The sequence below is a fragment of the Heterodontus francisci genome, chromosome 13 (genome assembly GCF_036365525.1).
Source record: "Heterodontus francisci isolate sHetFra1 chromosome 13, sHetFra1.hap1, whole genome shotgun sequence".
Lineage (NCBI taxonomy): Eukaryota > Metazoa > Chordata > Chondrichthyes > Heterodontiformes > Heterodontidae > Heterodontus > Heterodontus francisci.
Window position 1 is genome coordinate 23,001,809 of NC_090383.1, and position 27,028 is coordinate 23,028,836.

Sequence of the window (27,028 nt, forward strand, 5' to 3'; positions counted from 1 at the left end):
TCCGGGGCTCATCTGGAGGCATTTGCAAATCTTGCAGTTGGTGGCACACAAATGCATAATACAGGTGACTGATTGCTTGTTTGCCAGATTATGTCAACTTCATCTGCAATGACGCCAGTCAGATGAGTGAGCACTCGGGTTTGTGGCTCTGACAGGCATCCCACAGGTGCAGGGCATCATCGACTGCATGCGTGTGGCAATTGAAGCCCCCTTAAATCACCCAGGAGTGTTAGTCAAGGGCTTCCACTACATTAATGTGCAGCTGATGTGCAACCACAAAAAGATATTTGTGCAGCTGTGCACAAGATTCCCAGGTAGCTTTCATCCGACGGCAGCCCACCCTCCCAAACATCTTCACATCTGGAAGCAGAGCTACTTAAAATGTGGTGGATGACACATCTCAAAAACCTGAGCAATGAGGACCAGGAGTGATACAATGAATTTTTTTTTATACTTTCATGGTATGTGGGCATCGCTGGCAAGGCAAGCATTTGTTGCCCATCCCTAATTGCCCTTGAGAAGGTGGTGGTGAGCTGTCTTACTGAACCGCTGCAGTCAATGTGGTGCAGGTACACCACAGTGCTGTTAGGCGGAAAGTTTCAGGATTATGATCCAGCGACAGTGAAGGAACAGCAATATATTTCCAAGGCAGGAAGGTGTGTGACTTGGAGAGGAACTTGGAGGGTGGTGTTCCCACGTATCTGCTGCCCTTGTCATTCTAGGTGGAAGACATTGTGGGTTTGGAAGATGCCGTCTGACGAATCATGGTGAGTTGTTCGGTGCATCTTGTAGATGGTACACACTGCTGCCACTGTGTGTCGGTGGTACAGGGAGTGAATTTTAAGGTGTGAATGGGGTGCCTGGATGGTGTCAAGCTTACCGAGTGTTGTTGGAGCTGCACTCATTGAGGCAAGTGGAGAGTATTCTATCACACTCCTGACTTGTGCCTTGTAGATGGTGGACAGGCTTTGGGGAGTCAGGAGGTGAGTTACTCACTGCAGAATTCCCAGTCTCTGACCTGCTCTTGTAGCCACAGTATTAATGTGCCTGCTCCAGTTCAGTTTCTGGTCAATGGTAACCCTCAGGATGTTGATAGTGGGGGAATCAGCGATGATAATGCCATTGAATGTCAAGGGGAGATGGTCAGATTCACTCTTATTGGAGATCGTCATTGCCTGGCGCTTGTGTGCCGCGAATGTTACTTGCCACTTATCAGCCCAAGCCTGAATGTTGTCCAGGTTTTGCTGCATATGGACATGGGCTGCTTCAGTAATTGAGGAGTTGTGAATGGTATTGAACATCGTACAATGATCAGCGAACATCCTCACTTCTGACCTTATGATGGAGGGAAGATCATTGATGAAGCAGCTGTAGGTGGTTGGACCTAGGGCATTACCGTGAAAAACTCCTACAGTGATGTCCTGGGGTCGAGTTGATTGGCCTCCAACAATCACAACCATCTTCCTTTGTGTTAGGTATGACTCCAACCAGTGGAGAGTTTTCCCCCGATTCCCATAGACCAGTTTGGCTAGGGTTCCTTGATGCCACACTCAGTCAAATGCTGCCCTGATATCCAGGGCAATCATTCTCACCTCAGCTCTTGAGTTTAGCTCTTTTGTCCATGTTTGGACCAAGGCTGTAATGAGGTCAGGAGCTGAGTGGCCCAGGTGGAACCCAAACTGAGCATCAGTAAGCAGGTTATTGCTGTTTAAATGGCGCTTGATAGCACTGTCGATGACATTTTCCATCACTTTGCTGAATGATCGAGAGTAGACTGATAGGGCGGTAATTGGCTGGATTGAATTTGTCCTGCTTTTGTGGATAGGATATACCTGGGCAATTTTCTACATTGTCAAATAGATGCCAGAATTGTAGCTGTACTGAAACAGCTTGGCTAGGGTGGCACTGGTTCTGGAGCACAGGTCTTCAGTACCACATATGACCATCAAATGTGCCATTGAATAAGCCACAGACATGCTGAAGATGGACAGATCTGGAAGCACCCATCAATATGCATTATACAGGGTCTCCAGAACGGTTGTAGTGTGATGCTTTCTACACAGCATTGCACAGCAGCAAGTTTGGACCTTCAGGAAGAACAAGGCGCAGAGCGCAGAGCATAGAGCCTCCTTGGATGATTCCAAGGAAGAGATAGAAGGCGAGGGGAGGGGGGAAGGAGGCAGAAGGTGATGTGGGCAATGCACCATCAGTGGTGCATATTGCTACCCGGGATGCCCTCATTATTGTAAGGTTCACTTAGGTTCCACCAGTTCACCCATTCAACAACCAAATGCAAAGCCAATTTTGCCACCACCCACCCCCCCATCCCCCAACGCCATATGTCATGAACATACAACAGTCCTGCAAACACTGAAGCCTCTCATTCACAACCCCCATTGCTTGATGTCAATTCACATCTTCCCATTCTGCATCACGCAACGGAAAAGACCACTTGTCAACCAGCAAACTAAAATGGACAAGAAGTGAAAGTAAAAATGATGCAAAACAATAATATTTATGTGGCTCACACGTAAAACATAAACTTAACATTCTAGCAAAGTGTAATTCACCTATGTGCACAGTCTTGTGTGACAACAAATTATGATGGAGTTCACAGTTTGCGAAACCAGTAGAGGAGCTTGTGCGAGCTGTTGTCTGAACAGATGACTTGTCGAATGTTTTGTGGGTGCACAGACCCTGGCTTCAAAGCTTCTTTTTCGGAGACACACCCTAACTGAAAGGGAAACTAAAACTGAAACAGGAACTGAAACTAAAACTTCAGGTTTCTGGGGAAACAGAAACTGGTTGAAACCAAATAAAAAGGACACAGAGCCATTCAAGCTCAGAACACTCAGGGATGGAGTGCAGGCAAGCTGAAAAGGTGAGGGCTGGATCCAGCAGCTGGCTGCAGCTGCTTCTATTACTTAAAATAATACTGGTGGATCCACGCCATCAACACTGTCGTGAGCAGAGCTGAGAAGGTTCTGGAGAAGTGCACCTTTTGGTGAAGAACCTTACCCATGGAGTTTGGGTTAAAGGGGAACTGCTGTCAGATGAGAATCAGTGACTGCATCTTGGAAGACAGGAGCTGGAGATCTACCTGAGGAAGTTCAGAGCTTTGAAGAACTTTGTGGCTGTAATTGGTCCATATATGCTCAGTACGTCCGTGAGATCTACTTTTGTTATGTCTGATAGCATAGTGGGGAAAGTCTTTGCTCGAGTCGCTCTGAACAGGCTCCAGAAGCTGGCCGAGCGCGTCTACCCTGAGGCACAGTGTGGCTTTCGTGCAGAGAGATCGACTATTGACATGCTGTTCTCCCTTCGTCAGATACAGGAGAAATGCCGTGAACAGCAGATGCCCCTCTACATTGCTTTCATTGATCTCACCAAAGCCTTTGACCTCGTCAGCAGACGTGGTCTCTTCAGACTACTAGAAAAGATCGGATGTCCACCAAAGCTACTAAGTATCATCACCTCATTCCATGACAATATGAAAGGCACAATTCAACATGGTGGCTCCTCATCAGAGCCCTTTCCTATCCTGAGTGGTGTGAAACAGGGCTGTGTTCTCGCACCCACACTTTTTGGGATTTTCTTCTCCCTGCTGCTTTCACATGCGTTCAAATCCTCTGAAGAAGGAATTTTCCTCCACACAAGATCAGGGGGCAGGTTGTTCAACCTTGCCCGTCTAAGAGCGAAGTCCAAAGTACGGAAAGTCCTCATCAGAGAACTCCTCTTTGCTGACGATGCTGCTTTAACATCTCACACTGAAGAATGCCTGCAGAGTCTCATCGACAGGTTTGCGTCTGCCTGCAATGAATTTGGCCTAACCATCAGCCTCAAGAAAACGAACATCATGGGGCAGGATGTCAGAAATGCTCCATCCATCAATATTGGCGACCACGCTCTGGAAGTGGTTCAAGAGTTCACCTACCTAGGCTCAACTATCACCAGTAACCTGTCTCTAGATGCAGAAATCAACAAGCGCATGGGTAAGGCTTCCACTGCTATGTTCAGACTGGCCAAGAGAGTGTGGGAAAATGGCGCACTGACACGGAACACAAAAGTCCGAGTGTATCAGGCCTGTGTCCTCAGTACCTTGCTCTACGGCAGCGAGGCCTGGACAACGTATGCCAGCCAAGAGCGACGTCTCAATTCATTCCATCTTCGCTGCCTTCGGAGAATACTTGGCATCAGGTGGCAGGACTATATCTCCAACACAGAAGTCCTTGAAGCGGCCAACATCCCCAGCTTATACACACTACTGAGTCAGCGGCGCTTGAGATGGCTTGGCCATGTGAGCCGCATGGAAGATGGCAGGATCCCCAAAGACACATTGTACAGCGAGCTCGCCACTGGTATCAGACCCACCGGCCGTCCATGTCTCCGTTATAAAGACGTCTGCAAACGCGACATGAAATCGTGTGACATTGATCACAAGTCGTGGGAGTCAGTTGCCAGCATTCGCCAGAGCTGGCGGGCAGCCATAAAGACAGGGCTAAATTGTGGCGAGTCGAAGAGACTTAGTAGTTGGCAGGAAAAAAGACAGAGGCGCAAGGGGAGAGCCAACTGTGCAACAGCCCCAACAAACAAATTTCTCTGCAGCACCTGTGGAAGAGCCTGTTACTCCAGAATTGGCCTTTATAGCCACTCCAGGCGCTGCTTCACAAACCACTGACCACCTCCAGGCGCGTATCCATTGTCTCTCGAGATAAGGAGGCCCAAAAGAAGATAGTTGATATGTAATTTGCAATATATATATAGACCATGATATGTCTGTTAATTCACATTTAATTTATGTTGATTTTGGTTTGATTGTTAAAGTAAAAGTTATAAAAGTGAGATCTTGTCCATTTATGTTTTTATTGGGGTCGTTCGGTAAATTCGGTTCCTTTGGTTGGTTGATCTCCATGGGGATCATAACAAAATCTTTACTCTTCCCCTTCCTAGCACTTCTACAAGGTGCAACCCCTGAACTTTGGCAGAGGTAGAGACAGGCTGCTCAGACCTATGAGTGAGATTTAGGCTTATGTTGAATGGATAGATGGCGAGCATTTGTTGATGCTGACTATGAGGGAAAGGCATGACATTACATAAGGATAAGAATGAATGTCAGAGGTGGATGGACAGGTGGGGACGTGAGGAAATGCATAGAAAGACAGGGATGGATTTACTTGCAAGGTAAGTTGGCGTGAGGAATTGATGTGCTGCAGTAGGTTTGAGGAGACAGAGAGAGGGGTTGGGGTGATCCACACATCAGGATGTAGCTGAATGTACCATTGCTCTCACCTTTCCTGCCCTAATTAGGTCTTTGAATTACTTTCCACGTTGTATCCAGAAGCGCAGAACCACCACGCTGCTGCTGCTGACCTCCTCCACTGCCCCCTGCCACACCTTCTTGGTGTCCCCAGCTGGTTTCTCGCTCCCTTACATCCCTCTGGTTCCTCACTGGCCCCAGCAGCACATCCAGGAAAGCATCATGGAACTGATGACATAGCCTTTACCCTTCTTGACTCCATTCTCCCATTTCCTTCTCTTTGCCTCCCAATTCTAAAATCCTTCAAGTTGCATGTTTAGAGCGTCCCTTTAAATACTGGAGATGAAATTGCATCAAGTGGGTCATCATCATGCTTGCTAACACTAACTGGTCAGGAAACCTGGAAATCATATGCAGTGGCTGGGTTAATAAGCCACTGACAGACACGCTGCACTGACTTATGGGTTTCCTGCTGGCTACTGGTCCCAGCAGATAGCGATCTTAAAATCTGCCTATTAAACATTTGTACACCAATATGCCATATATAATTTTAAGGCACTAACTTTCCAATTAGAAATTATAATGTATTGTACACCATTATATTGCTTTTTTTGCATTCATTCTCGGGATGTGAGCATCTCTGGAAAGGCCAGCGTTTATTGCCCACCTCTAATTGCCCAAGAAGGTGGTGAACATTTTTCTCGAACTGCTGCGGTGTTTGTGGTGAAGATGGGCCCACAATGCTGGTAGAGTGTTCCAGGATTTTGACACAATGATAATGAAAGAAAGGCAATGTATGTCCAAGTCATAGAATCATAGAATTATAGAATAGTACAGCACAAGAGGCCATTCAACCCATTGAGTTTGAACTGGCTCTTTCAAAGAGTAATCCAGATAGTTCCACTCCCGGGCCATTTCCCCATATCCCTGCAATTTCTTCTCCTTCGTGTATTTATCCAATTCCCTTTAGAAGGCTACTATTGGTTCTGTATCCACCATCCTATCAGACAGTGCATTCCAGATCCTAACCATTTGTTGCATTAAAAAAAATTCTTCATGTCGGCTCTGGTTCTTTTGCCAATCATCTTAAATCTGTGCCCTCTGGTTATTGAGCCTTTAGCCATTAGAAACAGTTTCTCTTCATTTGCTCTATTTAAATCCTTCATGATTTGAAACACCTCTACTAAATCTCCTCTTAGCCTTCTCCGCTCAAAGGAGAACAACCCCAGATTCTCCAATCTATCCATGTAACTGTAATCCCTCATCCTTGGAAACATTCTAGTAAATCTCCTCTCCAAAGCCTTCACACCCTTCCGAAAGTGTGGTGCCCAGGATTGGACACAATACTCCTGCTGAGCCAAGCTGCTGTTTTATATAGGTTTGGTATAGCTTTCTGGCTTTTGTACTCTATGCCTCCATTTATAAACCCCAGGATCCCTTATGCTTTATTAACTCCTCTGTTAACCTGTCCTGCCACCTTCAAAGATTTATGCACAAACACCCCCAAGGCTCCCTCTTGCACTCCCTTTAACATTGTTAGAACTGAATTAAAATTCTCAAAATGTCATGGTGGTCTTTGAACTCACGGTCTCTAAATTACTTGTGCAGGAACACAATCGCTACATCACTGGACCCATCTTACATTTGGGATGGTGTGTGACTTGGAGGGGAACCTGAGGTAATGGTGTTTCTAGAAACCTGCTGCCTTGTTGGGGATCCCAACCCTCCTGCCCTATGGAATGGGTGATTAGTCTCCCGAACGCTGCTACTGACTACTTCCATGAAACAGCCCTTGACTATATCGTTTGTGCATCTGCGGCACCTGGCTGTCGGGGACTTGTGCCAAACAATGATGTCTGAGCTTTGCTGGTTCCCCAGCTACTCGGAACTTATTGTTTAATTGCAGGTTGTGAGGATGTCAACACGGGCCCAAGGGAGCCCCGAGCGAGATAGAGCTACTATAGCAGCGAGAGAGACACAAACTGGGGAGTGGGAGTGAGAAAAACAAATTGGGAGGGAAAGAAACACAAACTGAGGAGGAAGTGAGAAACACACTGAGGGAGGGAGAGAGCAACACACTGGGAGAGAGAGCAACACACACTGGGGAGTGAGATAGTAACACATTGAGGGAGTGAGATAGGAACACATTGGGGGAGAGAGACGAAAATACTGGGGGAGGGAGAGAGCAACACGTACTGGGAGAGGGCGAGAACAACTCACACGGGGGGAGGGAGAGAGCACCACGTACTGAGGTAGGGCGAGAGGAATACACACTATCGGGAGAGAGAAACACACACTGGGAGAGGAAGAAAGCAACATGCACTGACAGAGGGAGAGAACAACTCACACTGGGGGAGGGCGAGAGCAACACGCACTGGGGGAGGACAAGAGGAACACATACTCGGAGAGGGAGAGAGCAACTCACTGGGGTAGGAAGACAGCAACACACAGAGGGAAGGACAGAGCAGCACACAGTGAGGGAGGGAGAGAGGAACATACACTGGGGGAACACACACTGGGGAAGGGAGAGAGCAACATGCACTGGGGGAGGGGGAGAGGAACACACTGGGGGAAAAAGAGAGGAACACACACTGGGTGAAGGACAGAGGAACATGTACTTGGGATAAAGCGAGGAACACACACTAGGGGAGGGGAGAGAGGAACAAACACAAGGGGAAAGGAGAGAGTAAAACGCACTGGGGGAAAGAGAATTTATGTCAGCCTGTGATATATTGTATAATATGTTTTATTACGTGAATCAGGCAATTTTGGTGCTGCTCCCTAAGGACTGAGCTTCACCTTCCTGAGGACTGAGCCTCGCCTCCCTGATGCTTTGCTTCAGCAGTCGAGTGTGGGAGTCAGTGAATTGAATTAGGTTTATGGCTTTATTTATTATCTTTATAACTTGCTGTGTATTGTAAAAAGTCATAAAATTCTACAAAAACTTCAGTTAGAAGTTAATGATATCAATGATGTTTCCGTTCAATCATATTTAATTGGGGCTGAATCTTAACTCCCAAAAATAGGTGGGTTGGGGTCACGTCAGGATAAAATTCTAAACAGCTGAAAGAGGAGCCCAATGTGCCGCAATCCTGCCGACTTCTGGTTTTAATGGAGGTGGGTGCAAGGGCAGATGACCAATCCGCTAGGATTATAAGGAGTCTGCCTGTCTTCATTTTAAGTTATTCTATTTTTAACTCATTTCGGCTTGGTTTCCCAGCCCTCAAGAACCCCAACATTTGCAAGGAGATGAGAAGAGCTCAATCTATGAGGTAAGTGCCTTGACTGCATGGCTTATAGGCCAGGAGGAACAGGCCCAGCAAACTACTGAATGAAACTCCCTGTACCATGATGAGTCTGCTTTCCTCCCCGCATCCCAACCACCATCAAACCTGCCCCCCACAGCTCCATGTATCCCCCCACCTGACTATCATCAAACCCTTCCCACCACTGCAATCAGGATCGCCCCCTCCCAACCACCTCCCTCCCGCAAAATTGGGATCCCTCTGCCCCCACCGCAGTGCAATGCAGACCCTCCCCCCCCCCCCCCCCCACCCCCCGGCCCCAACAATCGGGATTCTCCCCACCAGAATGATCTGGACCCATCTCCATCACATGACAGAACTCGCCTCCAGACTAAAATCCAGGCCTTAGTGTTTCTCATTGCAGTTGATAGTGTAGCAACATCACAGAAGTCATTTTTATTTAAACATTACCTATCCTTTTCTTTCTAGTCTTGTGTGTGCCTTCTTTGATTTATAAATTATGTTCTTCATCTCACTATAAAACAAAAATATTTTATTCGGGGCATGGTGCTACTAAGACACGCAACTAAGATGAATGCAATAACATCTGCAAATGGGCAAATATCACATGAGCAGATGTCATGCGATTAAGCATCATATAAGAGGTGTCACATGATCAAATCTCCAGGAATACATCAAATCAGAGTTGGCAACCCTTGCCCTCATCCTTCTAGGTGTTGGAGATTGTAGGTTTAGTATATCCTGTAGATAGCACATATTGCAGCCACGGTGTAGCAGTGGAGGGAGTGGATGTTTAGAAAAAGTGGCAGTCTTAAATTAGGTCTCAGGTTAAAGCAGTAACAATAGCTTTAACAAAATTTGTTTCTTCCCCATTCCCCCATTCCTCCAGGCATTAGTGGCACCAGTTGACGAGGGGAGGGTCATAACACCCCCAATCATTCTGAGATTGGGCAACAAGGCTTTGTAGGAGCATCATCTCCATGAGGCTCCCAAGAACCTCGGTCCCCCATCTTCAGTTCAAAGTTTGGCTTGCAAGTCTGCACACGTTCCAGCTCAGCCATCGCACTAGTTTAATTTGGCTTCCCCAGTTCCCAGCTCCCCCTTCCTGCTAAGTCCGCCAAATCGTGAGTTCAACGCCCTAGAGTTGGACAAATTTAGCATGGTTCATAACTGAAATATATCGATCATAAATATTGGTCTTAACTGTTATATACTTCCTAAAACTGCACTATTCTGGCATTAACTAAGATATATTCGTCATAACTGACAAAACCAGTAATAACTGGAATATACTAATCATAACTGGAATATACTGGTCATAACTGGAATCTACTGGTCATAACTGGAATATACTGGTCATAACTGGAAAACGACTAATATATGGAATATACAACAACAAATTATTTTTAGATAGCGGACTTTAACGTAGTAAAATGTCCCAAGGCACTTTGCAGAAACATTACCAAACAAAATTTGACACAGAGCCAAATAAGGAGATATTTAGGACAGATGACCAAATCCTTGGTCAAAAAGGTAGGTTTTAAGGAGCATCATAAAATAAAGGAGGAAAGAGAGGTAGATAGGTGGAGAGGTTTAGAAAGGGAGTTCCAAAGCGTAGGGCCTTGACAGCTGAAGGCACAGTGTAGGAATTAAAATCAGGAATGCTCAAGAGGCCAGAATTAGAGGAGCACAGATATCTCGGAAGGTTGTAAGGCTGAAGGAGATTACAGAGTTAGGGAGGGGTGAGGCCATGGAGGGGTTTGAAAACAAGGATGACAGGTTTAAAATCAAGGTACTGTTTAACTGGGAGCCAACATACGTCAGCAAGCACTGGAATGATAGGTGAATAGGATTTAGTGCCAGTTAGGTCTCGGGCAGCAGAGATTTGAATGAGCTCAAGTTTAGAAAATGGGAGGCCACCCAGGAATAGTTAAGTCTAGAGATAACAAAGGCATGGAGGGTGGTATCAGTTGCAGATGAGCTGAGGCAGGGCAGAGTCTGGCAATGTTACAGAGGTGGAAATAGGCAGTCTTCGTAATGGCATGGGTATGTGATCAGAAGTTCATTTCAGGGTCAAATATTACACCAATGTTGTGAGCAGTCTGGTTCAGCCTCAGGCAATTGTCAGGGAGAGAGATGGGGTCAGTAGCGAAGGAACGAGGTTTGTGGCGGGGACCAAAAGCAATGGCTTCGGTCTCCCCAATGTTTAGTTGGAGGAAATTTCTGCTTATCCAGTACCAAATCTTGGACAAACAACTTAGAGACAGTGGAGGAGTCGAGAAAGGCGGTAATGAGGTAGAGATGAGTGTTTTCAGCATACATCTGGAAGCTGACACTATGGTTTCAATGATGTCGCTGAGGAGCAGCATGTAGTTGAGAAATAGGAGGGCCCAATGATATATCCTTGGGGGACAGGAGAGGAAATGGTGTAGGAGTGAAAAGAGAAGCCATTGCAAGTGATTCTTTGGCTACAATGGATAGTTAAGAATGGAGCAAGGCAAGTATGGTCCCACCCAGCTGGATAGGTGTTGGAAGATGATAGTGTTGCCAACCATGTCAAAAAGTCGAGAAGAACAAGGAGGACTATCTTACCTTTACCATAATCATACAGGATATCATTTGTGACTTTGATAAGAGCCGTTTTGGTACTGTAGCGATGTGGAAATCTGATTGGAGAATCCAAACATGGAGTTCCAGGAAAGATGGGCATGAATGTAGGAGGCAACAGCATGTTCAAGAACTTTGGAGAGGAAAGGGAGGTTGGAGATGGAATGGTAGCTTGCAAAGACAGAGGGGTCAAGGCTTTATATTTTGGATGTCCCAGTGGGGTCAAGGATGGAATCTATTTGGCTAGAGCTAAGGGAAAAAAAGCTGCTCGCTGTAGTCAATAGGCTACATTACTATTGGGAAAGATGTGGAGGCACAAATTTGCAAGGAAATTACAGAGAAGTGCACGAATTATAGAGTAGTTATAATGGGGGACTTTAATTTTCCAAGCATAGACTGGGCTAGCAGTAGTATAAAGGGCAGAGAGGTGCAAGAGTTCCTAGAGTGTGTTCAGGAAAATTGTCTACAGCAGTATCTTGCTAGTCCAACGAGAAAGGAGGCACTGCTAGACCTGGTTCTTGGGAATGAGGTGGGCCAAGTGGATCAAATATCAGTAGGAGAATATTTGGGGACAGTGATCATTGTATCATAAGGTTTGGGTTGACTATGGAAAAGGACAAAGAACAATCAAGAGTAAGAATAATTAACGGGGGGAAAGCAAACTTCAATGGGTTAAGAATGGATCTGGGTCAGATAAATTGGAATCAAAGGTTGGCAGGAAAAATGTTACCTGAACAATGGACTACCTTCAAAGAAGAGATATTTCGGGCACAGTCAAGGTATATTCCCATGAAAGGGAAAGGTAGGGCAAACAAATCCAGAGATCACTGGATGATGAAAGAGACAGCGATTAAGATATAAAAGAAGAAATTGGCTTATGACAGATGTCAGAAAGATAATACAGTGGAGAACCAGGCTGAATATAGAAGATTCAAAGGGGAAGTGAAAAAGCAAACAAGAGAAACAAAGAGAGAGTATGAAAAGAGACTGGCAGCTAATATAAAAGGGAATTCCAAAGTCTTCTCGAGGCATATAAATAGTAAAAGGGTGGTAAAAGGAGGAATGTTGATTAGGGAACAAAAAGGGGATCTACGCATGGAGGCAGAGGGCACAGCTTAGGTATAAAATGAATACTTTGCATCTGTCTTTACCAAGAAAGAAGCTGCGACCCAGATCACAGTGAAAGAGGAGGTAATTAATACACTAGAAGGATTTAAAATTGATAAGGAGGAGGTATTGGATAGGTGGTCAGTACTTAAAGTTGATGAGGCACTGGGACTCGACGAGATGCATCCAAGGATACTGAGGGTAGCAAGAGTGGAAATTGTGGAGGCACTGGCCCTAATTTTCCAGTCTTCCTTAGACTCAATGGGCAGTGCCAGAAGACTGGAGAATTGCAAATGGTACACCCTTGTTCAAAAAAGGGTGTAAAGATAAGCCCAGAAACTACAGGCCAGTCAGTTTAACTTTGGTAGTGGGGAAATTTCCAGAAACTGGTTTGGGTGATTAGGACTAGGGGGAATAGTCTAAACTTAGAGCCAGACCTTTCAAGAGTGAAGTTAGGACACACTCCTACATGCAAAGGGTTTGAAGTTCTCTTCTGCAAATAGCTACATCAATTGTTAATTTAAAATCTGATATTGATACATTTCTATGAACCAAAGGTTTGGGGACTTTGGGGGCAACGCAGGTATATTGAGTTAGGTCACAGATCAGCCATAATCTCAATGACTAGCAGAACAGGTTGAGGAGCTAAATGGCCTACTCCTGTTCCTATGTTCCAATGAAGGGAGGGAGCAGACCCTCCATTTGCTCTTTCCATGGCAACTGTCATTGGGGTTGGGGTTTGGGTAGGGAACTCCCTACACCTGGAGTTCCCACTGCCCTGGCACATCTGGGACCCAGCCTGCCTCTGGAGGCTAGTGCACCTCTTGAGCTGAGATGTACCAGCAGCTTGATGGGAAAAATGGCCTCCACTAGTGAGATCCAGGCCAGGGAAGCAGTTCAGACCCCAAGGAAAGGGCTCCCTGGGAGATGTGACTGGGGTTCATGGAGGTGTGATGCAAAGAAACGCCTCCTCCCACTCATCCACAAGGGGTACACAGGTTTTTGTGTCCACCACCCCTCATTCCAGTGATCCCACAAACTGCAATGGGAGTTTTGTCAGTGTTGGAGGCCACTGGGAGGAGTGATCCCTCAACCACTAGGTTCACGTCCCTGAGAAATTTCAAGGCCATTATTTCCAATCCAACCCAGCTCTTTTGTACAATGTTATGGCCACAGTCGGTTGTTCCTAGAACTAATGTGATCAGAATTGCTTCTGTTGACATGATCTTTCACAACATTCATTTCTATATCCTCATTAGATAATACCACTTATGTCAAGATAATTGTCCACATCATCTGCGCTGAAAAGTAAAATGTAGCAAAAACAAAGCGTAAAGTCAAATTTGCAGAAAAAGCATAACTAGTAGATATCACTAAGAAGTGACCAACAGTTAGGTATTTTTACATAAGTTTGAGATCAGAAGATATATATTGAGATCATTTTAATTTTGGTAAGCAATTTAATATTAACAACTTTACTTATAAATATTATCTGCGAAAGTGGTCTCTATGCCAGTTGTACATTAATAATAACAGAGAGAGAGGAATTTCTGGAATCAATATAAGGTACTAGTGGAAAACATTTAGCTCACCATCCTGTTCTACTGATACCTTGTGGGTGAGAGATGCATACAACAGATAACCGGCCTGTGTATGGACTAGGCCCTTGGGTTTTCCTGTACTTCCAGAAGTATACAGCAGGAACAGCAGGTCCTCACTATCCATGGACTCAGGATCACACACTGGCTGCTCTTTTTCCATCTCCTAAAGAACAAAATGACAGATCCTCCTTCTCAGTTGATGCTTTATTCCAGGGCAAAATTTTTACTAACCATTTAGCATAATTGGTACATTTCGGAGTTACAAATACATGAAACACATTTACATTCCAAAAGGCAGGTCAATTTGTGCAAAACTCTAACTTCTGTAATTGCCATTTCTTCAATCTCACCAGCGTCACAATGGTTGGGAGGAAGGGGGAAGAACGACAAATGAAGATGATGCAAATTACAGGAAATTGAACATCTATATTATTAATATTCAGTTTTTGTCTGTCCGGACTGTTTTGATTGGTTAATTTAAGGGACGTATCTGTTGGTGGGTTTATTTGGTGGGCATTGCCTGGCGCACATGGACACACTTGGGCACATGCGGCATGCGGTGGACTGGAGAATGTGCCACACGTGCAGCTGCCAATGGTTGGTGATGACAGTGGCAACAAGGGGGAACTGGCGGAGAACAAGAACAGCGGAAGGTAAGGGAAGCTCAAAATAAAAGTTACCCTGGCTGGAGAGATTGCTTCCATGATGGATGGGATGGGATTGATGGGAAGGTTAGGTATGCCAAGAGCAGGAGGGGGATAGCATGGGAGTGGTGGAGAGTGTGACAAAATAGCGGGAATAATTATTTGATACAACTTATTATTCAAAAGCTATTCTTCGTGTAAAAATTAAGATTCACTGGAATTGAATAATAAAGTTTTAGAGAAGCTATAAGGCGAATTAAAAGAATACATCAGCATTGATTCTATAGATGAAGAAGATGACAACAGTCTATAGTCTCCAGCATTTCTACATAGTCTAACTACAATGTGCATGCCACCGCACAAACTTAAGACTCAAGGAAGGGGTAGTTATAATGTTGCGACGAAACTTGAATCCTACAACAAGGGCTTTGTTACGGTCGTTAGGTAGCTGTTTTCTTTGTTGATAGATACTGAAATTATACCAGGCAGATTTCAAGAAAATAGAGTGATTATTCCTCTAACAATATTGATGTAAACCTGCCTTTTCAGCTCAGAAGAAAGCAGTTCCCAATTAGACTGTCATTATCTATGACTATAAGCAAGTCACACCGCCAGACTCTTGACAAAATTTATATTTATGTTCCTAGGCCTGTTTTTACACATGGACAGCTTTATGTATCTTTTTCCTGAGTGAGACGTTTTGGTTCTGTTAAAGTCTTTGGTGAAAGAATAACTAGAAATCCTGTATTTAAAGAAAAATTGTTGCAATAAAGGTACTAATTAGACTGCAAATGTTTTGCGGATCTCTGCTAGTTTTATTTTAATTCATTCTGGGGACGTGGGCATTACTAGAAAGGTTAGTAATCGGTGCCCATCGCTGGTTACCCTGAGATGGTGATGGTGGGCTGCCTTCTTGAAACCTCTTAATACAATTGAGTGGTTTGCTAGGCCACTTCAAAGGGAAGTTAAGAGTCAATTGGGTTTCATTCCCCAAAGGACATTTGTGAACCAGTTGGATTTTTAACAATAGCTCAATGTCACTTTTACTTTTAGTTCATTCATGGGATGTGGGTGTTACTGGCAAGGTCAGCATTTATTGACCATCCCTAATTGCCCTTGAGAAGATGGTGGTGAGCCACCTTATTGAACTGCTGCAGTCTATGTGGTGTAGATACACCCCACAATGCTGTTAGGAAGGGAGTTCCAGGATTTTGACCCAGGGACAGTGAAGGAATGGTGATATAGTTCTAGGTCAGGATGGTGTGTGACTTGGAGGGGAACTTGATGGTGGTGTTCCTATGCATCTGCTGCCCTTGCTCTTGCTGACTTTGTGGTTGAGGTTGCAGGTTTGTAAGGTGCTGTCAAAGAAGCCTTGGGAAGTTGTTACAGTGCATCGTGTATTTGGTACACACTTCTGCCACTGTGCACTAATAGTGGAGGGAGTGAATATTTAAGCTGGTGGATGGGGTGCCAATCAAGCAGGCTGCATTGTCCTGGTTGCTGTTGAGCTTGTTGAGTGTTGTTGGAGCCACACTCGTGCAGCGAGTGGAGAGTATTCCATCACACTTGTGCCTTGTAGATGGTGGACAGGCTTTGGGGAGTCAGGCGGTGAGTTACTTGCCACAGAATTCCTAACCTCTGGCCTGTTCTTGTAGCCACAGTATTTATGTGGCTGGTCCAGTTCAGTTTCTAGTCAATGGTGACCCCACCCCACCCCCACCGCCACAGGATGTTGATGGTAGGGGAATTCAGCGTTGGTAATGCCATTGACTGTCAAGCGAAGATGATTGCGAAGATGAGTACTGTGTACAGTATTGGTCTCCTTATTTAAGGAAGGATGTAAATGTGTTGGAAGCAGTTCAGAGAAGGTTTACTAGACTAATACCTGGAATAAGTAGGTTGTCTTATGAGGAAAGGTTGGACAGGCTAGGCTTGTATCCACTGGAGTTTAGAAGAGTAAGAGGCGACTTGATTGAAACATATAAGATCCTCAGGTGTCTTGACAGGGTGGATGTGGAAAGGATGTTTCCTCTTGTAGAAGAATTTAGAACTAGGGGGCACTGTTTAAAAATAAGGGATAGCCCATTTAAGATGGAGATGAGGAGAAATCTTTCTCTCAGAGGGTCAAGAGTTTTTGGAACTCTCTTCCTCAAAAGGCTGTAGAAGCAGAGTTTTTAAATATTTTTAAGGCAGAGGTAGATTCTTGTTAAGCAAGCGGGTGAAAGGTTATTGGGGTAGGCATGAAAGTGGAGTCCAGATTACAATCAGATCAACCTTGATCTTATTGAATGGCGGAGCAGGCTTGAGGGGCCAAGTGGCCTACTCCTGCTCCTAATTTGTATGTTCGTATGTGTTTTCATGAACAGGACATAACTGGGCAATTTTCCACTTTATCGGGTAGATGCTAGTGTTGCAGCTATACTGGAACAACTTGACTAGGGGCGCAGCTAGTTCTGGAGCACAAGTTTTCAGTATGACAACCGGAATGGTGTCAGGACCTATGGCCTTTACTGTATCCATTGCATCAGCTGTTTCTTGGAATCACGTGGAGTGAATCAAATTGACTGAAGGCTGCCATCTGTACTGATGGGTACCTCAGGAGAAAGCTGAGATGGATCATCCACTTGGCACTTCTGGCTGAAGATGTTGCAAACCTTTCCACCTTGTCTTTTGCACTCGTGCTGGGCTCTGCCATCATTGAGGATTGGGATGTTTGTGGAGCCTCCTCTTCCTCCCATTACTTGTTTAATTGCCCACCTCCATTCACAACTGGATGTAGCAGGACTGCAGAGCTTTGATCTGATCACTTAGCTCTGTCCATAGCATGCTGCTTCCAGTCTTTAGCATGCATGTAGTCCTGTGTCATAGTTTTACCAGGTTGGTACTTCATTTTTAGGGGTTCTGTTCCTGACATATTCTGTTCCTGACATATTCTCCTATATTCTTCATTGAACCAGAGTTGAGCCTCTGGCAAAATGGTAATTGTAGAGTGAGGGATATGCTGGACCATGAGGTTACATATTGTGGTTGAATACAATTCTGCTGCTGCTGATGCCCCAAAGACCTCATGGATGCCCAGTTTTGAGCTGCTAGACCTGTTCTGAATCTATCCCATTTAGCACAGTGGTTGTGCTACACAACACTATGAAGAGTTTCCTCAGTATGAAGATGGGACTTCATCTCCACAAGGACTGATACTGGCTTTTTATTTCCAGATTTTTAAAAACTGAAGTCAGATTCTCAAACTGGCTGAGCAAGATTTGAGCTTGTATCCTCTGCATTATTAATCCAATTTTCTGCATTCCTAGTTTCTGAGACATGACATGTGGTAAAGGTAGCATGCTCTGGGAAGAACAGGTAACTCTGGACCAATGGTTACCAAAGCTCTCCATCACTGTGGTTTTCCTCACCTCACATCTAGGTCTGTTTCAGACTAATTGATGGAGACAGATTGATAAGATTAGTGCTTGTTACTCATTTTTATTTACTCACCAGAAATGCAATTAGCCACATTGGGATTCGCTGACACTCCACTGAAATAGTGAGGCTGCACTGTCACAGGTACTTTCTTTTGAATGAGGTGTTAAACTGAGGCCCCATCTACCCTCATGTGGATGTAAAAGATCCCATGGTACTGTTTGAAGAGCAGGAGAGTTCTCCCCAGTATCCTGCTCAATATTTCTCACTCAAACCACATCACTAAACAGACTATCTGGTAAATATCACATTGCTGTTTGTGGGACCTGACTCTGCACAGATTAGCTGCTGTGTTTCCTGCAACAGTGACTAAGCTCCAAAAGTACTTGATTGGCTCTAAAACACTTTAGGATGTTTTGAGGTCATGAAAGGCACTGTATAAATGCAAGGATTTCTTTCTTCCTAGGTATCCCTATGCTTTTCTGCTTTGATTGGATCTCATAGTCGAGATCAGTACCGCCACTCAAACAATGGCTATTACACATAACAGTAACAAACCTTTATAAAATAGCAATTAAAATTATCACTCTTCCAAGCACCGAAAAAGGTTCATTCAAATCCAAACAAAATTATAACTTTAATGATGGCTTACCTCCTCGAGTGGTATGTCGGTGTTGCCCATGGGAACCTTCTTGTCTGTTCTCTGTGCTACAAAAACATGTTTTACTGTGGGACATGCCCTGACTGCCTCATCCACCATCCTCTTCAGTTCAATAACACGACCAGCACGGACTCCTTGATTGCAGGTGATAACAACCTTGCATTGGGCTAGTTAGTCAAAGAAAAATTGCATCATAATGCACTGCTTTTTAAAAAAAATTATACTAATGATATGCAGTTCTACAGCTAGAAAACAGGAGCAAAAACAATGTCATGGGCTATGTAACACACCCCAAGGCCCAAGGGGTAAATGGGGCATTTTCAAGTTGGCAGGCAGTGGAGCAAGGATCAATGCTAGGTCCTCAGCTATTTACAATCTATATTAATGACGTAGATATAGACACAGACAGAATAAGGGGACACTCATTTAAAACTGAGATGCGAAGGAATTTCTTCTCTCAGAGGGGAGTGAATGTCTGGAATTCTCTACCCCAGAGAGTTGTGGAGGCTAGATCACTGAAAGTATTTAAAGAGGAGGTAGATAGATTTTTGAAATATCGGGGAGTTGAGGGCTATGAGGAGCTGGCACGAAAGAGGAGTTGAGGTCTGGGGCAGATCAGCCATGATCTTATTGAATGGCGGGGCAGGCTTGAGGGGTCGAATGGCCTACTCCTGCTCCTATTTTTTGTGTTGTTATGTTCTTATGTTCTTCTAGATGAAGAGACCGAGAGGAATGTAAGAGGCTGTAAAGAGATATAGACAGGTTAAGTGAATGGGCAACAAGGTGGCAGATGGAGTATAATGTGGGGAAGTGTGAGGTTATTCACTTTGATAGTAAGAATGGAAAAGTACAATATTTTTTAAAAGGTGTGGAACTTGTAAATGTTGATGTTAAAAAAAAGTTGATGTTCAAAGAGACTTGGGTGCGTTTGTACAAGGAACACAGAAAGTTAACATGCAAGTAACAGCAAGCAATTAGGAAGGCAAATGGCACTTTAGCCTTTATTGAAAGGGGATTGGAGTACAAAGAACAAAGAACAAAGAAAATTACAGCACAGGAACAGGCCCTTCGGCCCTCCAAGCCTACGCCGATCCAGATCCTCTATCTAAACCTGTCGCCTATTTTCTAAGGGTCTGTATCTCTTTACTTCCTGCCCATTCATGTATCTGTCTAGATACATCTTAAAAGACCCTATCGTGCCTGCGTCTACCACCTCCGCTGGCAACGCGTTCCAGGCACCCACCACCCTCTGCGTAAAGAACTTTCCACGTATATCCCCCCTAAACTTTTCCCCTCTCACTTTGAACTCGTGACCCCTAGTAATTGAATCCCCCACTCTGGGAAAAAGCTTCTTGCTATCCAACCTGTCTATACCTCTCATGATTTTGTACACCTCAATCAGGTCCCCCCTCAACCTCCATCTTTCTAATGAAAATAATCCTAATCTACTCAACCTCTCTTCATAGCTAGAGTATAAGAACCAGTTACAATTGTACTGGGCTTTGGTGAGACCACACCTGGAATATTGTGCGCAGTTTTGGTCTCCATACTTAAGGAAGGATATATTTGCATTGGAGGCAGTACAGTGAAGATTCACTAAATTGGTTCCTGGGATGAGAGGTTTTTCATATGATGAGAGGATGAGTAAATTGGGTCTATACTCTCTGGAGTTTAGAAGAATGAGAGGTGTTCTCATTGAAACATACAAGACTCTGAAGGAGCTTGATAGAGTAGACGCTCCTGTTTTGCCTGACTGGGGAATCTAGAACAGGGGGCACAGTCTCAGGATAAGGGGCCGATCATTTGGGCCTGGGATGAGGAGAAATTTCTTCACTCAAAGGGTTGTGAATCTTTGGAATTCTCTACCCCAGAGGGGTAGTGGATGCTCCATCATTGGATATATTTAAGGCTGAGATAGACAGATATTTGGTCTCTCAGGGAATCAAGGGACATGGGGAGCAGGCAGGAAAGTGGAGTTGAGGCAGAGGGTCAGCCATGATTGCACTGAATGGCAAAACAAGCTCGAGGGGCCATATGGTCTACTCCTGTTCCTATTTCTTATGCTCTTAACTAAAATATGGCTAACACCATTGTGGCTTTGAATAACATTTAGTATCTCCAGGCAGCTGCCTTAACCGGGCAATAGGCCCCTTGCATATGTTAACGCACCTTCCAGATTGGGCAATGCTGAGCAGAGTCGGTGTCGGATCTGCCTCAGGCTTTCTAGAGTTTGTTACAGGCACTGGCAGGCGCTGGGGTGGGGTTACTGGCTATTCTGTGCCCTAGATAATTTTTTAGCCTAAAATAATGTTATCAGAACACTTTTCTTATGCTGTCCAATAATCTGCAAAACTTCTTACAAATCCTTCATAGAGTTTAGAATATGATGTGTGTAGGTGGGTTGAGCAGTATTTCTGCTGATTGTGCTGAATCCAAATGCTGCTCCTGGTTACACAGCAATATTGACTGCCACTGTCAGCCCAGCCTCACCATCCCCTCATATTTATGCCAGCATCCCAGCCGGCCACTGTTCCCAAGTCCAAAGAACGGCAAGGTGCATCAGGAGGCCCCTTGTGGTGTCCACAGCTTGCTTGCCAAATTCAAATGAGGCTGGGGCATCCAAATCACAGGGGCTTCTTTGCCATCTGGAACAGGCACCTATCAACATGTCTGTCAACTTGGCCGCATGAACATTTCAAAGAAGGATCAACCCAGCTACGAAACAAACTGGCCTCATTATTTTCTGAATAGAGACTCTTGCACTCATAGCGGAAGCCAAGTGATCCATTGGAAACAGAGATGAACTTGAACAGTTTTGTGTATTAGCTACTTCTCTGACACAAATATCGATACAGCAATCCAAAGCCAGTATATAATTCATGAATAAAAGCAAAATAATGCAGATGCTGGAAATCTGAAATAAAAACAAGAAATGCTGGAAATACTCAGCAGGTCTGGCAGCATGTGTGGCGAGAGAAGTAGAGGTAACGTTTCAGGTCAGTGACCCTTCACTGACCTGAAACGTTAACTCTGCTTCTCTCTCCACAGATGCTGCCAGACCTGCTGAGTATTTCCAGCATTTCCTGTTTTTATTATATAATTCATGAAGACTGTCTAACGTAATATAAAAATATATTCCAGAAATGTTCCCTACTTTTCCTGAGTAAACTCTATTTTCATTATACACAACATATATATTTACTTAATGGGCTTTTAGGTTGTCTCCATTATTTTGGTTATTCATAAAATCACAGGCAGAATGGGATATTCTGGCACATAAATTACGTACGTTGATTGGATAAACTGTCAATTAAGCAAATACACCTTTCTGACCAATGAGTGGAGTGTGGTCCAGATACAAGATGCTTGAGTTGACAAATTAATAAACAATGAAATGAGTGAAAGATCTTTGTCCACATACCATCACGGATCCTTCCACCCAGGGCTTGACTGCTGAACCCCGCGAAGATCACCGTGTGCACAGCGCCAATCCTAGCACAAGCCAACATTGCAGCAATGCCTAAGGGAGATACTGGGAGGTAGATAGCAACTCTGTCCCCTTTCTGCACCCCGTGACGCTTCATAGTGTTGGCCAGTCGGCATGTGGTCTCCAAAAGTTCCCTGCAACAGAAAACAACCATTTACTAATCACTGGGGAGGGAGAAGCACAGGTGGGAGTTTTGGGGACAATCGCACATTTTCTACCAGGCAGCAGGGTGGCAGTTAAAATGGAGCTGGTTAAACAACCCCTCTTTTCCAATTTCACAATGGTTGATTTTTCAGGCACATGTGGTGCCTCATATACATATGCACATTGGTGTACTTTTATGTCACTAGGACTCAACGCCACCTTAAGCCAAAAGAAAGCTGCCCCAGCAGTACAAGCAGTACAAGTAGGGCAGCACAGTGGCGCAGTGGTTAGCACCGCAGCCTCACAGCTCCAGCGACCCGGGTTCAATTCCGGGTACTGCCTGTGTGGAGTTTGCAAGTTCTCCCTGTGTCTGCGTGGGTTTTCTCCGGGTACTCCGGTTTCCTCCCACATGCCAAAGACTTGCAGGTTGATAGGTTAATTGGCCATTATAAATTGCCCATAGTATAGGTAGGGAAATATAGGGACAGGTGGGGTTGTGGAAGAAATATGGAATTAGTGTAGGATTAGTAAAAATGGTTGGTTGATGGTCGGCACAGACTTGGTGGGCCGAAGGGCCTGTTTCAGTGCTGTATCTCTAAACCAAACTAAACTAAACAGATTTCGACTTTGAAGAGGCCTCTCCAGGTAAGATTAAAACTTTGCTTCTAGGAGTGCATCTTTAGGCCGTACAGGGAAGTGCAGGCCTTCCCTGTCCTGGACTCCAGCTTCCCTCCTGATGCTTAGAGAGTAGTGAACAAAAAATGTGTTTTGAATTCTTATGAAGATTCCATATTCAGTCATAATGTGAGATTTACACTGTAAACCAGATAGTTATCAGTCCCCATTTTTCTTTTCATTGTTCGGGGATCCGGGAAATACTGGCACAGTCATATTTATTACTCAACATTACTTGCCCTGAGGATATTCGGGGTCAGGAATGTGGAATCGGAGTCGCATGCAGGCCAGACAATTTCAGGTTCTCCCCATTGAAGGACATTAGCAAAATATTGTTTTTGTCATGATAATCCAGAAGGCGAGTTGAAGAGCTTAGTAGTTGGCAGGAAAAAAGACAAAAGCGCAAGGAGAGAGCCAACTGTGTAACAGCCCCGACAAACAAATTTCTCTGCAGCACCTGTGAAAGAGCCTGTCACTCTAGAATTGGCCTTTATAGCCACTCCAGGCGCTGCTTCACAAACCACTGACCACCTCCAGGCGCTTATCCATTGTCTCTCGAGATAAGGAGGCCAAAGAAGAATCCAGAAGGCCCAAGTTAATTCAATTAAATAACTGAATTCAATTTCACAATTTCCACAAATTTGACCGCATTTAAGATTGTTAATTAAACTATTTCTAAAGAACTATTGTATGATAAATAATCGTACCTGTATGTAATCTTCAATTCAGTGCCTGGTTCATCCCTTTCCCAGATCAAAGCCACCCTATTGGGGAACTGGTTGGCATGGCGATCTAAACAATTCACTGAGAATAAATCAAAGTTAATAAATGAGGCTAATGATAACTGTTAGAGGTGACAACTTAATGCAAAGTACCAACAAAACAGCTTGCATTTATATAGCGTATTTAACAACAACCACTCTTAACGTAGTAAAACATCCCAAGGTGCTTCACAGGAGTGTTATCAAACAAAATTTGACACTGAAGGAGATACTAGGACAAGTGACCACAAACCTGGTTAAAGAGGGAGGTTTTAGGGAGCATCTTACAAAAGGCAAGCGAGATAGAGAGGCAGAGATGTTTAGGGTTATACCACTATATGTTACACAAGAAATGTTATCATTCCTCCTTGAAGGGATGTGGAAACAATTAAAAGTGCAAGATAAACATAGAGAGGGTCACACAAATGGCAGTAAAAATTCCTTTCCAAACATCCTGCACAAGCACTCAACATGTGCTAATGCATTTGCTTCACACAGATTATGTTGATGCTTATTTTAATAGTTATAGAATCTTAGAATCTTACAGCACAGAATGAGATCATTTGGTCCATCATGCATTGGCTCTTTGAAAGAACTATCCAATTATTTCCACTCCTTCGTTCTTTCCCCCATAGCCCTGAACATTTTCCTTTTCAAGTATATATCAAATTCCCTTTTGAAAGTTACTGCTGAATCTAATTTCACCATCCTTTCAGGCAGTGTTCCGGATCATAACAACTTGTTTTTTAAAAAAAAGTTCTCCTCATTTCCCCTCTGGTTCTTTAGCCTATTATCTTAAATTTGTGTTCAGGTTACAAGTTCACTGCCTTCAATCTCTCATTAATGTGCTGTAACATAGTATAATGTCCCAAGGTGCTTCACAGGAGCATAATCAGACAAAAACTGGCACCATGCCAAAGACAGAGATATTCGGAAGGGTCACTAAAAGCTCAGTCAAAGTGGTGGGTTTTAAGAAGTGTCTTAAAGGAGGAGAGGGAGGTGGAGAGTTGAAGAGGCAGTGAGGTTTACAGGGGGAATTCCAGAACTTAGGGCCCAGATAGCCAAAGGCACGGCTGGCAATGCTGGGGCGAAGGACGTGGGTATGAGCAAGAGACCAGAATTGGAGGAGCGCAGTTCTCTGAGGTTGTGGGGCTGGAGGAGGTTACAGAGATGTGGACAGGCAAAGCCATGGAGGGATTTAAACACAAGAATGAGAATTTTTAAATCAAGGTTTTCAGGGTCTGGGAGTCAATGTAGGCCAGTGAACACAGAGGTGAACAAATTAGGATACGGGCAGCAGAGTTTTAGATGAGCTCAGGTTTATGAACGATGAAGATGGGAGGCCGGCCAGGACAGCATTTGAATAGTCAAATCTCGAGGTAACAAAAGCATGGATGAGGATTTCAGCAGCAGATGAGCTGAGGCAGGGATGGAGATAGGCAATGTTACAGGATGGGGAGGGATGTGGAAGTAGGCAGTCTTGGTGCTGGAGAGGAAATTAGGTTCTAAATTGGCAACACTTTCTATCTTTATTTCTGATTTTCAATATTTGAAAGTTTTTTCTTAGTTTTAACTACCCATGACAGAATAAATAGCAAACATAGCATAAATTCCTCAGAAATTTAATTTCTTTTGAGTGTATAATTTATGTACCCGGAACAACTTGTTCCTTTGTCAAGAAGAAGCGATTGTTTGATAATACTCATTGGTGCCAAAAATGACCTTCATTGCCCTGGAGCTCATTCCACTGCTCCTAGCTCCTTCAGTCTCCTTGTGTCCTTGTGATGGTTGTTGAGTCTCCTGCTAAGCACATGACCAAAGTCCAAAGGAAAGGAATGCTTTATTTACAATGACAGACCTTGAACAAATGTGATTTGTCTGCTTCAAAGCACATCACTAGGAAAAATAGGGTACGAAAGCCCCCTTCAGAAATTGGTTACATGTCAGCAGTGGCGCAGAGACACTATGGTGTAAAGTAATAGGTAAACCAAAAATTGACATGCAGTCAAGTTACTTGGTGTTTTGCCAAAGCAGTTCAAGCTTTGTATTATTCAGCTGCCCTCAAACTAGTTTTGCCTCTGCTGCTCACTGGCTTCATCAGTTCTATCTGGAATACAATGGGGAGCAAGTGATTCTTCAGTTGTACAGCGCCTTGGCCAGCCCCATCAGAAGTGCTGAGTTCAGATTTGGGCATAGCACCTCAGGAAGGATATATTAGCCTTGGAGAGAGTGCAGAGCATATTCACCAGAATAACACCGGGTTTCATAGGTTTAAATTATGAGGGTAGGTTGCATAAACTTGGCTTATAATCTCCTGGGTTTAGCAAATTAAGGGTTGATCATACAAGGTGTTTAAAATGGTCAAAGAATTTGATAGGATAGGTATGGAGAAACTATTTCGCCTGGTAGGAGAAGCCTGAACATTATTTTAAAATTCAAGCTGGGCCATTCAGGAGTGAAATCAGGAAGCACTTTTTCACACAACGTGTCATGGAAATGTTGAACTCTCTCCCCAAAAGCTGTGGATGTTGGAGCAATTTAAATTTTCAAGACTGAGATTAATAGGTTTTCATTATTTTTTTCCCCCAAAAATAAACTTTAATCATAAAATTCTGTAAAATTTGCATTACAAAGCAGTTCAAAACAGCACAAAGTTGAAATTCCAAAAAGTGCAAAGGAAATCAGTTTTCTTTGATACAGGAGTGATTTGCTTCACAACCCTTCCATTCCATTTTACATGCCATGTACAATTTACATCAAACCCATATTTGGTGTATACAGCCCAACAGAGTTCCCATGGATCCAGCCCCTCAGTTCACTATGGCAGGAGGACCTTACACAGTGTCTTTCCCCACTGAGCCTTTGCAGCGGCTGCTCCAAGCTTTAGTGCGTCCCTCAGCACATAGTCCTGGACCTTGGAATGTGTCAGTCTGCAACACTCAGTCGTGGACAACTCTTTGCACTGGAAGACCAGCAGGTTTCAGACAGACCAAAGGGCTTCTTTCACCGAATTGATGGTCCTCCAGCAGCAGTTGATGTTTATCTCGGTGTGCGTCCCTGGGAACAGCCCGTAGAGCATAGACCCCTGTGTTAGACAGCTGCTTGGGATGAACCTCGACAAAATCCACTGCATCTCTTTCCAGACCTGCTTTGCAAAGACACATTCGAGAAGGAGGTGGGCAATTGTCTCTTCCCCACTGCAACCACCTTGAGGGCAGCATGTGGAGGGGGGCGAGACTCCGAGCGTGCAGGAAGGATCTGATGGGGAGAGCCCTTCTCACCACCAGCCAAGCTATGTTTTGGTGCTTGTTTGAAAGTTCTGGTAATGAGGCATTCTGACAAATGACCTTAGCAGTCTGCTCGGGGAACCATCCGACAGGACCCACTATCTCCTTTTCTCG

At 44.3% G+C, this 27,028-nt stretch overlaps 1 protein-coding gene across 3 annotated transcripts in view; it reads right to left on the reverse strand.

The window, feature by feature from the left end:
- acss1 (acyl-CoA synthetase short chain family member 1) overlaps window positions 1-27,028 on the reverse strand; it is a 90,751-nt gene that overhangs the window by 56,251 nt on the left and 7,472 nt on the right. Inside the window, exons 2-5 of one of the 3 annotated variants that reach the window (XM_068045760.1) lie at window positions 23,574-23,670; window positions 21,982-22,181; window positions 18,552-18,607; window positions 13,849-14,001 (exon numbers count right to left, since the gene is read on the reverse strand). In XM_068045760.1, the coding sequence (XP_067901861.1) occupies window positions 13,849-14,001; window positions 18,552-18,607; window positions 21,982-22,181; window positions 23,574-23,670 (506 nt within the window). Of the gene's footprint in view, window positions 1-13,848; window positions 14,002-18,551; window positions 18,728-21,981; window positions 22,182-23,573; window positions 23,671-27,028 lie in introns of all 3 variants that reach the window. The other 2 variants (XM_068045759.1, XM_068045761.1) reach the window with 2 other exon arrangements.